At 40.3% G+C, this 14,917-nt stretch overlaps 1 protein-coding gene across 2 annotated transcripts in view; it reads left to right on the forward strand.

Annotated features, from left to right (window-relative positions):
• LOC147235584 (plakophilin-3-like) overlaps positions 1 to 14,917 on the forward strand; it is a 48,061-nt gene that overhangs the window by 13,297 nt on the left and 19,847 nt on the right. For both annotated transcript variants that reach the window (XM_086143700.1, XM_086143699.1), the window contains exons 3-8: positions 1,984 to 2,546; positions 3,005 to 3,128; positions 3,211 to 3,415; positions 4,348 to 4,507; positions 8,383 to 8,491; positions 13,124 to 13,288. In XM_086143700.1, the coding sequence (XP_085999826.1) occupies positions 1,984 to 2,546; positions 3,005 to 3,128; positions 3,211 to 3,415; positions 4,348 to 4,507; positions 8,383 to 8,491; positions 13,124 to 13,288 (1,326 nt within the window). The remainder of the gene's footprint in view (positions 1 to 1,983; positions 2,547 to 3,004; positions 3,129 to 3,210; positions 3,416 to 4,347; positions 4,508 to 8,382; positions 8,492 to 13,123; positions 13,289 to 14,917) is intronic.

A 14,917-nucleotide genomic window follows, 5' to 3' on the forward strand; every position in this document is an offset into this window, starting at 1 on the left:
CCCCAATGAAGTGTACACAGGAATTTGACATGGTATGACCACCTTTTCACAGGAAATTCAAGATATGTTTTCAGTTATAAGAAAAGAAAGAAATATTATTATTCATCCTTCCACCCATCCATTCATCCATCCCTCCATTATCTACTGCTTATCCTGCTGGTCGACAGTTGATTGCAATGTCACATGTAGAGAAACAACCATTCACTCACATTCATTTTTCAATTACCTGGAGGAACCCAGAGTAAACCCCACAAAGACGTGGGGACAACATGCAAACTGCTCGCAGAAAGGATTCCTGTGGAATTCGAACCAGGGTCTACGTGCTATGGGGTGGAATGGGGTGGAAGCGCTAACCACTGTGCAACCTTGCATTATCATTATCATGATCATTATCTTTATCATTATCATTAGCATTAGCATTAGCATTAGCATTATTGTCATCATCATTCATTCATTCATTCACTATCAATTCCTCTGATCCTGCAGTCAGGGTCACATGGGGGCTGAAACCTACCCCAGCTGTCATTGGGAAAGAGGTGGGGTTCACCTTGGACCAGTTGCAAGTTGATCACATGTCATATAAAGACAAAAAAACATTAATTCTTTCATTTACATGTCTGGGGAATTTTGGGTCTCCAGTGAACCCACTGCATGTTTTGGACTGTGGGAGGAGGCCAACACAGACACAGGGAAAACATGTAAACTCAGAGCAGTCACCTATTGAAACCCAATTCTTCCTATGAAGTGGAAGCGCTAATGATATCAACAACAACAATGATAATGATAATGATAATAACAACAATAAAGAGGTTCAGTTTCTTTAAACCGTCATATAATGCTTCCATTGGTGTTCCCATAAACCCACACTTTTGGTAACTAAAGGGGGAATCCATTCTCACACCTTGGGAGTAAGGATGTGTTGAGAGAGGTGTCTACTTTTGGGCACAGTGTCACTGGAGGAACTTGATTTCTCATTTATATGTGGAAAATACAAACTCCACTTTCATTTAGGTTAGGTTTAGAAAAAGATACAGCTGTTGATGCAAAATGAAGAAAATTGGTTGTAATGTGTCAATATGTGATGCAAAGGGTAGTTTTACATTTCATCAGGCGGTTGATGCATAGTGAGAGAGGGTGTGTTGAAAGGGGCTCAGAGTAGCGTTGGATCATATGGCCTGCCGTTTCATAGACAATAACAGAAAAACATTGGGTGTTAATGGAGTTATGTGTTCTGCAGACAAATACTCAAATGGAGCTGTTTCCGTTTAAGATAAAAGATAAAAAAATTCAAAGTTCGCTGACTAATGAAGGAGTGTGGTCATCACATCTGGATGAATACCTGATACAGTCAAGATGATCTCAGCTCTCACACTTTGATCTTTACAGTGATCTTTCTCTAAAAATCAAATGTGAAAAAAGCATAATCTAGAAATCCATAAATCATGGCATCATAATTCAAGATTATCCACTTGCTTAATATTGAGCACTTTTACTTGGAAATATCTTCTGTCTACATAACAATTTTTTAAATCTAATTTTTCATGACAAAATTTGTTTTTAATCTTAAGTAACCAGGCAACGATTCTGATTACTAATTTCACAACTTTGAGTTAACTCTAAGAGAACTGCACAAGCCAATTTTCAATCATACCAGCCCCTTTCTGATGAAACTCAAAAAGGGGTCGTAGCTTATTATTTACTTTTTTTTGTTTTTATCGCCTATCATTCTTTTCATTGTGTAAAAACCCTAAATGTAGTACAGATTCTGCAAATGTTCCCAGAGGCGGTTCAGATAGGATTCAGATATTAAATATATACTGTGATCTGTGAACATGTAGCTCAGTGGTAGACCACATGCTTCCCATGCATGAGGTCCTGGGTTCAATCGCCTTCATCTCCACTGTAAGTCGCTTTGGATAAAAGTGTCTGCCAAATGACTGTATTCTATTCTGTTCTTTGACCTCCATGATGCTCTTCTTCCAGCAAACCCCAGCAGCACTGCACTCTGCCAGGTTCTCTTCGCGCTCTGCTGTCGAAACCGGATCTGGGGCACGGCAGTCCAAATCCAGCATAGTCCAGAACAGCCACCAGACCTTCCACACGCACAACCAAGCCCAACGGTCCAAGTCTTTCAACCAGTGTCAGCAGGAGGGGCTTCCTCAGAAACTGCAGTTTCCAAATGAGACCATTGGCCCCTGCCTCACCCTCCCTCCCCCCGGCACCCTGAGGCGCAGTCTCAGTGGGACGCTGGTCCATGGACAAGCACACTGGCAGGAGGAGGTGCCGCATCAATACACCTACAAAGGCCCATCCCACCGCACGATTAGCCGCATCACCAATCGCCATCAGCACACCCAAAACCAGAACACCAGCCAAGAGTTTTGGGGAGGTTCTGGGAGAGGGGTGTCAGACAGCTATAGGACCCAGTGCCTGCAAGATGTCAACACTTTGCAGCGGGTGCCATCGCTGTGCAGCGTGAGGAGCGTTGGCAAGGGAATGGATGTGTTGGACGGAGTGTGGATACACGGCAACAACCAGCATGTGGGGTAAGATGCTCATTTGTCAATTCGCATTAAGTTTTCTCTACTTCCTCAGAAGTAGATAACTTTGTTTTCTGGTTAGATAAAAATCAATATACACAAACAGGCAGAGGTCAGATACTGAAGGAATGTAAATTAGCTATTGATTCAAACGAATTTCCTAAGAAATACCAGTTTGTTTCCCTGATTAAATTGCATATTGCATTGTTTGTCTTAGTCCATCAACCATCTGGGTTTTGTCCCCCTAATGGATAAGCAGCTCAAATTTCATTAATCTGTAGTAATGGGTATTTCTTGTATCCAGCTCTGACATGCAAGTCAATTTATAAATATTATTTCATAAAGAATGTACACAAACAAAACAAACACTCTACACATGAAAACAAAGGATTGACCTTTCTCTAACCTTTGTGTGTGGGGGTGTGTGTGTGTGTTTGTGTGTGTGTGTGTTCGTGTGTGTTTAGAATGCAATGTCTGGACATTCCAACAGCAATCAGATATCTGTCTGAGCAAGACACCGCCTTTCAGATCCTTGGCGCCACATACATACAACACCAGTGTTACCATAGTAATGATGCCAAACATCAGGTAATTGCACTTGTTAGCATGTGCTAGTGAATAGAAATAGCTAAATCATCACCTTTAATTACAATGTGCCTTTTCCTGTCAGGTCCGTGTCCTGCATGGCATCCCTGCTCTAGTTCAGCTCTTCTCCAGTGACAACATAGAGGTGCAGCGCTTCTCCACTGGCGCAACACGCAACCTCATCTATGAGAACGCTGACAACAAGGCAGCACTGATAGCGGCTGGTGGGGTGACACGTCTTGTCAGCATCCTCGGAGAACCCGATGACGAGCTCCGGAAGAACATTACTGGTAGGACTTTGCTTCAGGACCTGAAATCACTTTTGATATCACTTTTATGTAAATTCTCCGATGTGGGAGTATTGATGAAGCAATGATGCAACCATAAAAACCTATCTTTAACCTAAAAAAAAAACAAAAACTGTGCAATATTTCATTTCACTGTGCAATATTCAGAACTGTGCAATATTTCATTTCATAACAGCTACACTACAATTTTTCCTTTTATCATACTATTGTGCACTCCTTACCTCACTTGTTACTAAGACACTTACAGTTTTATCACTTGTTTACTAAGACACTTTATAGTTTCACTGAGACACTTTATAGTTTTTAGTTTATTGTTATTTCTAATTCTGCCTTTTTCTTTTTATCATTTATTACTGTTATTTTTTCTGTAACTCTGGCACAACAATTTCTTTCGGGATTAATAAAGTTGTTCTTATCTTATCTTATCTTATCTTATCTTAGTAGTTGTATCAATTTTGAATCACAGGGAGATAAAATAATCAGCTGATTTTGAAAAATGAAATACTGAAAATACACATGGAAAATTATTGTTTTAAGTCATTTAGATCTGTTCTTCAAGCAGTGAAACGTACAACAGGGATTTCAAAATGTCACCTGACTAATGTATATACTAATGTAATTACTAATTCGCAGATGTGTCAATTACTTATTGATCATATTAATAATTATCATATAACTAAAATGTAGTTCTGTCATAAATCCTTGTCACTTCACTTTTAGAAGTCTCCTATCATTTTCAACATTTTGATTGTTAAAAAGGTAAATATCATCGTTGCTCAAGGGTTCCCCCACAACTTTGGTATCTTCATCAAGCATCCAACTTTACTTCTTGTTAATACAACAATCACATCATCCAGATGTTCTTACTTTGTAATTACACAGACTCTGAAGTGGTGATTCTGTTGTGGCCTCAGGTGTCCTGTGGAATCTGTCGTCAAAAGACAACCTGAAGGAGAAGCTGTCCAGAGAAGCTTTGTCAGAACTGACAGAGAATGTGCTGATTCCTCTGTGCAACAGCAGCGTGCTCAGCCTGGCTGAAAGAGACATCTTCTACAACACCACCGGCTGCCTCAGGTGCAAACATGTCCCTTCTTATTGCCTAGAGCGCACATCACTGTGTAAAAACTCAGGAGAAGGTTTTAGATAGAAAAAAAAAACACAATCAAAACATTAAGAACCATAAACAACCAGAAAAAGTAAGTAGGTGTGTAAAAATTACAAAGAAATTACGAAAAAAAGCAGTTGTTATCAAAGTTGTAAAAGGCAATTGGCATTTTTTTGTAGCTATGCCAGTTTTGTATTTTTCTATTGCATAGGGGGTGAAACATATCATTTAGTGACAGGAAAAGGTTGTTGGCATGTGTTTGCTGAAGTGATACAGAGGAGTGGAAGGTTGTAACTGCTGCTTTTTCCCTCTGGGTCCATGGTGCGAGTGAACACGGACAGGTCACTCACACACCTGCCGTTTTTATTTGGGAAAATGTGCTGCCGTCAAGTCAAAGATCATACAGGCATTGTTGGCCAGGTATTATAAGAGAATCAAATAAAAATTGCTACTCTGCTTAGATGTTGAAAATTGCACCATTTGCAAGGCTGTTTATGCTGATTTTTCCTGTAAAACATTGATTTTAATGAAGTAATTTGCTTTCACTGAAGGACAAGTGAATGCAACGCCCTTCCATTCCCCGAATTTATAAAACACATCACAAGCATACGGCCAAATATAATATCCTAGACATTCGTATTAGTTAAAGGAGTCATTGACACAGAGTCAACAGGCCTTGAGAGCTCATGCTGCTCAGTCCAGAGGAAACATGTCCTGATTAAACAAATGTGACCTCAGAACAATACGGAACGCTGTAACGACATTTGTCGACTGCCTGTTGAGCTAACAATGGAGTTTTTCAATTTTCACTGTTTTGAATTTTTACGGACCTGCTTAGTTTGGCACTGAGCTCAGAGCTTCTGGTCTACTACTACCTGCCAGCCTTTTGTTTGAGATCCTCTAATAAAAACGAAGTAGGTATTGGATTTTCCACAGTCGCGGCCAAAGCCCAATGAAGACAAGCTCTCATTGTCAGGCCTCCAACTGTTATTAATAATTTATCTCAGAAACTTGAAGAGAAAAAGATTGCTGCATTCTTTTAAATAATCTGTTAAAACCTATTTTTTACTACAAGAATTATTTTTTTTAATTGCTAGACCTAAAATCTTTTTCTTGGAATGTTTCATTTTACTGTCCTTTTTTTCTGAATGTCATTGCATTTTTGGAGCAATTTTTTGCTCAGTTTTGCAAAGGGTTTGGGAAATTTACATTGATTATTGAAAATAGATGTGATGAAAAGGGTGGGCGGATGCATATATAAGCCTGCTTCATAGCCATAATTTGATGGTATCAAAGCTTGGTATCAAAGCTCTCTGGTCTGCAGAGAGTTACCAAACCCTTTGCAATGGAGCTGCAGATGACATTCCAAATTGATTGTAAAAAGAAAGGGAAAACTAACCAGAAATGATACAAACTGGTTCAAACCATTTCTTCTTCTTCTTCTTCTTCTTCTTTCGGCTTTTCCCGTTAGGGGTCGCCACAGCGAGTCAACTTTCTCCATCTAACCCTATTCTCTGTATCTTCCTCTCTCACACCAGCTACTTTCATATCCTCTCTCACTACGTCCATAAATCTTCTCTTTGGTCTTCCTCGAGACCTCTTGCCTGGCAGCTCCAATTCCAGCATCCGTCTACCAATATATTCACTATCTCTTCTCTGTACATGACCGAACCATCTCAGTCTGGCTTCTCTGACCTTCTCTCCAAAACATCGAACACGTGCCGTCCCTCTGATAGATTCATTCCTGATCCTATCCGTCCTGGTCACTCCCAAAGAGAACCTCAACATCTTCATCTCTGCAACCTCTAGTTCTGCCTGCTGTCTTTTGGTCATTGTAACAGTTTCTAGTCCATACATCATCGCTGGTCTCACCACTGTCTTGTACACCTTTCCTTTTATTCTGGCCGATAGTCTTCTATCACATAGTACCCCTGACACTTTTCTCCACCCATTCCAACCTGCTTGGACCCGTCTCTTCACCTCTTTTCCGCACTCTCCGTTGCTCTGGACTGTTGACCCTAAGTACCTGAAATCCTCCAGCTTCTTGATCTCCATTCCCTGTAGCCTCACCGCTCCACCCGAGTTCCTCTCATTCACACACATATATTCTGTCTTGCTGCGACTAACTTTCATTCCTCTCCTTTCCAGAGCATACCTCCACCTCTCTAGATTTTCCTCTACCTGTTGTCTGCTCTCACTACAGATCACAATGTCATCCGCAAACATCATGGTCCATGGGGATTCCTGTCTAACCTCATCTGTCAGCCTATCCATCACCATTGCGAACAAGAAGGGGCTCAGTGCTGATCCCTGATGGAGTCCCACCTCCACCTTGAACTTCTCTGTTACCCCTACAGCACACCGTACCAGTGTCTCACAGCTAGCATACATGTCCTGCACCAGTCCAACATACTTCTCTGCCACTCCAGACTTCCTCATACAATACCAGAGCTCCTCTCTTGGCACCCTGTCATATGCTTTTTCTAGGTCTACAAAAACGCAGTGCAACTCCCTCTGGCCTTCTCTGTACTTTTCTATTAGCATTCTCAACGCAAATACTGCATCTGTAGTACTCTTCCTAGGCATGAAGCCATACTGCTGTTCACAAATGCTGACTTCTGCTCTCAGTCTAGTTTCCACTACTATGGTTCAAACCATTTCGATTAGCATATTCATTGATGTGGGCAAGATGGTAGTGCAGTGGTTAGTGCGTCTGCCTACAGCAAGAAGGTTGTACCTCCCATCAAGTGACAACTGGGATAGGCTGCAGGCCCCTTGCAACCCTAACTGCAGGATGTGCAGAAAAGTTAATGAATGAATGAATTAATCCTATTGGTGGTTTTGGTCAGAAAAGACATTCAAGTCTCCACTGTCTGTCTGCTCTGTCCTCTCATGACTAGAATCTCTGTCATATCTGCATTTAGTTGAGGGGGGTTGCAATGTCATTTACAAAGTTTGGCCTTGTGATGCTTTCAGGGTTCACCTGAGGGCACCATAATGAACCCTTAAAGAACCTTTATCATGGATCAAAACAAACCACTTCATATTAAAAATGTAATTCTCACAAGCTTGTTTGTTGTATATGAAACAAAAAAATATTAGCATTCAGGCAGGTGTGTTTTACATTTAGGTTAATGTAAAATACCCCGTCAGACTCTAAAACAATGATAATTCAATTGATGAAAGGTGATAGTTGATATTCCAAATGAAAACCTGAAAACAATGGTTTCAAAGAATATGTATTCTAATATGTGATTTATGCACCTAAATAAGACAAATAGTTCTAAAACCACAGGTTAATAATCTGTTGCATTTCTCTGCTGGAGTCACAGCTGTGTCTAAGAAGCACTTCCAGACTCCACTTTGCTGAGCTAAAATTGAAATTCAGTTTAATTTATTTAAGCTCATTTTAGCTTTTTTCCTATCCATATTCCAGCTACCGTTCATATTGCAAATTTTTAGTTTTAGATCTGTTCTGTGATTAGATCAAATCAGTGTTACCCTTTTCTTCATAGTCAACATACTTGGGATGGGCGGGATGATTGGTCCTGGAGGGCTGAGGAGAGTGGATAAAAATAGATTTGTTTCAATGCCAACATTCAGAGGAGCTAACCTGCTTGCACGAAACGACCGGCGGGAGCCCAAACTATATTTGCTGCTAACATTTCTCTTAAGTCGTTTTTTATTGAAGCCTGGAGCCCATTGTCCAATCATATTTGTGTTTGGTCGGTGATGTTTCTAAAGATCGCTGTATCTTTGCAAGATGACAAGGTACTGAAGGCTATTAAATAAAATTTGTGTTTCACCTAAACTATAACAAATATTTATATGTGTTTGTATATAGGAACTTGAGTTCAGTGAATCAGAGGACAAGGGAGAAAATGAGAGAAATGCCAGGTCTGGTGGACTCCCTGGTGTCCTACATCAAGGAGGTGGACAGGGCCGACGACAAGGTGATACACTCGAACGATCATCTTCCCTGTTTGGAGAACACACATCGACACACCCCTCACACACCACTTAATTTCTAGATTTTTACTGGTGAACATGTGTGAAAAATAAGTGATACTCATTGACCGACTGACGTAACATCATCTGATATGTGACAACAGACCAAATATAGTCCTCAAATAAACATTAACCTGCTAGTCAATGAATGACAAGTGTTCCAGATCCTGAGGATCGAAGGATAGGAACCTGCACCTGACTGAGCATATTATTAATAAGAGCTTCCCCCGAAACAGTCCATTGAAGACCACTGTTCCCTCTAAACTGCGGGCTTGAGCAATCACGCACTGCTCCAGTGTTCTCTGTGCACAACAAAGCTGAACTGTAAATAAATTAAACTGATTTATTTTACTTACAGTTCAGCTTGGATTTTATTTTGTGCGCAGCATAGATTTGCTGTGCGCAGAGAACACTGGAGCAGTGCGCGATTGCGCAAATGTGCAGCTTAGAGGGAACAGTGCTGAAGACCGGATTCAATGATTCAATTATTCAAGACTTTTATTGTCGTTCTGCACAGTGCAACAAAATTTAGAGATAGTGGCTCTCAGGTTCAGTGCATTCAAGAACAGACACAAACCAACCTTGAAAGGCAGGACACGACATAACAGTAAAACAATAGCAGCATCTCTGGGTTAGAGATATAGAAACGAAAAAAAATATAAGACAAAATGTATAAGATAACTTCTTAAAGAATAAATAGATACTTATATAGAAAGAAAACATAAAAGTGAAAAAGTGAGAAAAAAAAAGGTGTTCAAGGATATGCCGAATTTAGTGCGATGACCACTCTGGGGTAAAAACTGTTTTTCAATCTGTTTGTTTTTGCATTGACTATCCTTAACCACTTCCTTGAGGACAACAGTTGTAGTAGGTGGTTGCTGGGGTGGGATGGGCCCCTGGGGATGCTATTGGCTCCCCTGAAGCAGCATGTGTTATAGATGTCTTCAAGTGATGGGACAGGATGATCATTTTTTGGGCACTGTTTATGGTCCTCTGCAATGCCTTCCTTTCTGCTACTGGTGAACCACAGTGAGATTCTGCGGCTCAGGACAGACTCCACAGTGCAGTGATAAAAGGACATTAGCAACTTCTTGGTGCGGTTGTTCCTCCTAAGTATCCCTAGGAAATGCAGCCTCTGGTGTACCTTTTTCAGCAGTGCTGTGGTTTTAGTTTCCCAGGTCATGTCCTCCTTAATATGAGTGCCCAGGTACCTGATATTGAGGATGAGCTTATTTCTGATACACCATGCTGACAGATTTTCCACCTCATCCCTGTAAACTGTCTCAGCTCCTCCTGAGACGAGTCCTGCTATGGTGGTGTCATCTGCAAATTTGTTGATTGCATTGTTAGAGTGATGGGGCATGCAGTCATGGGTGCAGATGGATTGTGAAAACCCCAGATTGAGCAGTTTGGTGATCAGTTTGCTTGGTACAAGGGTATTAAAAGTGAAAACTGAAATCTAAGAAGAGTAGCCTGGCGTAGTTACCTTGATGTTCCAGATTGGTGAGTGTGGAATGAAGGGCTGAAGCAAGGGCGCCTTCAGTGGATCTCTTTTGTACATGAACATGTGAGGGTCAAATATGAGTGGCAGGCTCATTGTTACGTGACTCATGATCAGTTTCTCAAATCACTTCATAACAATGGGTGTAAGAGACACTGGCCTGTAGTTGCTTGGACTGCTGACGTTGGTCTTTTTTGGTAGAGGAATGATGGTGGAGGACTTCAGGCAGCGTGGAACTGAGCACTGGGCTAAGGAATGGTTGAATATGCTGGCGAATACACCGGCCAGCTCTCAGAACCTTACCAGTTACTTCATCTGGTCTGGCAGCTTTGCTGGGCTTCACTGATCGCAATGTTGGCCTTACCTAATGTACCTGCACTGTGAGGATTTGGCTGCCAGGGGTCTGCATGTGTAACCTTTCGGCTGCTGGTGGCACCGCTTCAAAGCAGGCAAAGAAGTGGATAAGTTTTTCAGCCTGTGTGATGTTGCCATGGGCTTACCATGAGGTTGTTGGACCCATAGTGTGTGATATTTTTTGACTCCTTGCCACACCTCCCGTATGTTACTGCTGCTGAACTGATACTCGATTCTCCTGTTATATCATATTTTGGCCTCACTTATTCCTCGCCTCGGATTGGCTCTGGCAGTCCTGCACTGATCCCCAGACCTGAAGGCACTGTTCCTTTTTCTCAGGAGCATTTGATCTCTTTTAGTCTTCCACGGCCTCATGTTCGGATACACCCAAATTTGTTTGTCCACCGTGACAGTTGAAACACAGTGTGTGATGTTACACAACACAGTCAAGGGGTACACTTCCAGATCCTGATCTTGAAAAATGGCATCGGTCACCCATCCATGTTGGCAGCCTGACAACATGCTACCATGCTCTCCTTACATGATAATGTCAAGAAAAAAGATACAATTACATTCTCACTATATTTTCCATTTTTTCATTTTGCATTCGAAATAGGCTATTGATGCATAATGGGAAAATATACTCTGCATTAAATCCATCATGGATGAACCAAGAATCGCGGGAAGTCATTTGACTAGAACCCAGGAATCCACATCAGTGTTACAGTGTTACAGTGACATCAGAGCGAGCTTATCTTAGCTGCCATTGGACAGATTGTCACCTGTCAATCACAGGACTATACACACACACACACACACACACACACACACACACACACACACACACACACACAGCCATTCCCTTTCTCCATTACAGCTTCAGACAATTTGTCTACTGATCATCTTGAAATGTGGGACGAAATAAGAGATTCTTTAAAGCAGGGGTGTCAAACTAATTTTTGCTCAGTGGCAACACGGGGGAAAATCTATTCTAAGGTGGGCCGGATTGGTAAAATCATGACATGAACTACTGTTATGTACCTATTGTTCAATTCACTGCTCAAACCTGGTATTTTTTAGCTTTGCGAGCCAGATGAAACCTGTTCACGGTCCTAATCCAGCCCACAGGCCTTGAGTTTGACACCCCTGCTTTAAAGAGCCCAAGCAGGAACTTGGAGATCATGTAAACAAACAAACAGCCCCAGTCGGAGAAAAGGCTTCTCGCTTCGAGGCAGGCGTGCTAACCACTGTCACCCTCATATTCAGTGCACAATCTAAATATTTTCAACCGGTTTATCGATATATATAGACATTTTAACTGGTAAGACTTAATTTGAATGTCCATGATGATGGATTAGGAGGTGAATGCTGATCGAGCCAGATCCTAAAGTGGGTCTAGTAATATTTCGGAATGCAATCCACCATTACCCAGCAGTTCAACTCAAAAGAGTAAAATTTACCCAAAAATCACCAAAGTAAAACAACTGACTAGACACTTATTTAATTTGAAGTGAGAGAGTTTCAAGCATTTATCTTTTTCGGCTGGCAATCTGTGTGTATTCACATAGCAGAGTTGTCATGGACCAGCTAAGAACCTTTCATTTCAGCCAAAATTAACTCTGAAGCCTGGATCAGACACAATTTATGTCTCAGGAAGAACTTGTGACTCGATTCCCACACGTTAGTAATCTTATCGTTGTAAACAGCAGTTCAGTCAGAGAAAAAAGGTTCAGGATGCAGTCTGTAAAAGACACAGGCTCTCAGACCTAAAGACTCTCCAGGGGGAAACTGAAGAGAAAACATTGACTGAAAACAGAAACACATAGAAGTGCGGTCATTGGGTGCTTTCCTTCGCCGCACATTTCCTATGAAATACATGCAAAGTCCATCACATTTTAACAATGATTAAGATGAAATAACATTTTACTCATCAGCAGAATTTCTCCAGACTCAAAAAATGTGCTGTTTGGTATTAAAGTTTGAATTACAACTAAGCACAAAAACGTAAAGAATGAGGTGTTTTAAGAGTAAAGTTTCATGGCTACTGTTAAGCGGAGGAGAACAATTCAGCGGTGGAAGTCAGTCATTTTATTTTTACAAGAATGCAACTGAAGGAAATTCACCCTGGCATCTATCACAGTGTTCTGAGTGGTGGAAAGGGGTCTAATTTGAGAAAAAAAAAAACAACTAAAATTGGCATCCATAACGCTTTCTGCAGAGTTTTTGCTGTCGATAGTACAGATAAAGGTAAATTCACTCTTCAACTGTGAGGCTATTCAACCTGTTGGAACCCGGTAACACGAATATTCTTTTTTACTTTATTTGTTGATGTATTTATTTATTTGACCAAAAGCAATAGATCAACTGAAAAACAGCAAGTAATTATAAATACATGAATATTTAAATTGATTTAAATTTTATAATCAGTATTCTGATAAATGACACTGATGGTGATTAGTTTCAGATATTTCCTGCATTAGAAAATAACTTACTGAGAATATGTTAAATTATGAACTGAAGTTAGTTAAAGTTTTAATAGTAATAATAATCATCACCATCATCATCATCCAAATCATAATAATTATAATGATAATAGATATTATTATAAAGTGCTTTCCATCAACGTGCATAACCAAAAATCCAAACTTCTCACATATAAAAATCTGATTTGAACCATTTTTAATCTTGGAATATGCTTATCATCTCTCATTTCAATCCTCAGGGTTTAGAGAACTCGCTGTGTATTCTGAGGAATCTTTCCTATCAGCTGTACTCAGAGTTACACCCTTCAATCCGACAACGTCTGGAGGGGCCAAACAGGGCCTCCGCCCACCGGGACAGAAACGCCCTCAGCTGCTTCACTGTCTACAACAAGAAAAACTCTGAGGTAAGGTATCATCACACACAAATAATCCCAGGATTAAGCTGATCCATGAATAGTTTTAAAGTGTTCTCCGACACTGAATATAAGATTATATGGATTGGGATTGGAGATGAAATATTATCTGTACGCTCCATGGACCCATGGAGTTTTTCTGTTCCGGATTGGTTCTTGTCATATACTCCGGTGCTTGTAACATCCTTGCCTTCCTCCAGAACTCAGTCATTCATTTCCCAAAGGCCTCTCAGCTGTAGATATATAACCTGAACCAGATACAGTGCTGGAGGCAGGGCATCTGTTCATCTCACTGATAACTTTACTGCAGAAATTGATTTCTCATTGAACACAAAACATAACATAAAAACATAAAACATAAAAAACATAAACATAAAACTTTAAAAAATAAAAAAAAAACCCTCACTAACCCAAGCTCACTGTTCTGTATATTTCCTGTGCATCGTGTATTTGCAAGTGTATTTACAGTCCCTATGTCCTCTATTGTAAGTCGCTTTGGATAAAAGCGTCTGCCAAATGCAATGTAATGTAATGTAATGTAATGTAACATAACGGTATATTATTTATTCTTGAAGCTACCGCAGACTTATCCAAAAGTTATCAACTATAATGCATGAAGGATAGTGATTAAATAAGCTGTTTCATGGGGGTTCTGTCTTACTATCTCAACAAAATGCCCTATGATGTGGAACTGCCTCTTTCCTAACAGCATACTTGCAATGACAAGTCATTCCAAAGAATTGCTGTTATTCCCAGTGATGCCATCATTTTTTTGTACATCCATGCATCCTATATGCTGTGGATGAAGGCACATCCTGGTCTGAATATAGAATATAAACTGAGAATGTGATGAACTCACCACCAGATCAACACCAGGTCACCACTCACATCTACTAGTTCTACAATTTCAAAAGATAACTCCAGGCTCTACAATTTCAGTCTAGTCACAAAGTCTCCTCATTGGTTTCAACAATGCTTAATTATGTTTCCTCTCAATGTCTTCTCCTTAAGTGGCTTCTGTTTTCAATTTTGTTCCAAGCAGTCTCTTAAACGTGCCCTTACCAGAAACAAAAGACACTGCCAACCTCAAATGTGACATAGATCGATCTTCTTGCCTTCTTCCAACATCATTCCTATGCCAAATGACATAATATGTGACTGAGACAGTAATAAGATATAGTAGTAGTTGTTGTTAGTAGAATTCCCGAATTTTAATCTCATATTGCGTGCCAAGAGGTTTGCTTTTCTGTTACATTATTAACTGTTAAAACATCAGTTTAGCGAGAAGAATTTGGAGCAGAGTTTTCTTTGTATTTCTATGGAAATTAAAATAAAACTACTCTTTGGGTTCAGTTAAAACGATGATGATAGGATAAAATTGTTACACAGGTTTTGTCAGAAGGTCAACTCAATTTCAGACAACCTCAATTGAAAAGATCCCACAAGAATTCTTGCTCCAACCATGAAAAGTATCAAAACGTTCAATTTGATAGGCGACTTCGGAAAAAACACACAATGTTTTTGATTGAAAATAAACTTTTTTTACCCTGACAGTCATGCCAGATGACTTCAGCACCAGGTGCTATTCATCCTGATCAACAACCTCCTCTGAAGTGATGT

The sequence above is a fragment of the Fistularia commersonii genome, chromosome 3 (assembly GCF_037954325.1).
Source record: "Fistularia commersonii isolate RoL2024-O1a breed Wild chromosome 3, RoL_Fcom_v1.0, whole genome shotgun sequence".
In the NCBI taxonomy this organism is placed as follows: domain Eukaryota; kingdom Metazoa; phylum Chordata; class Actinopteri; order Syngnathiformes; family Fistulariidae; genus Fistularia; species Fistularia commersonii.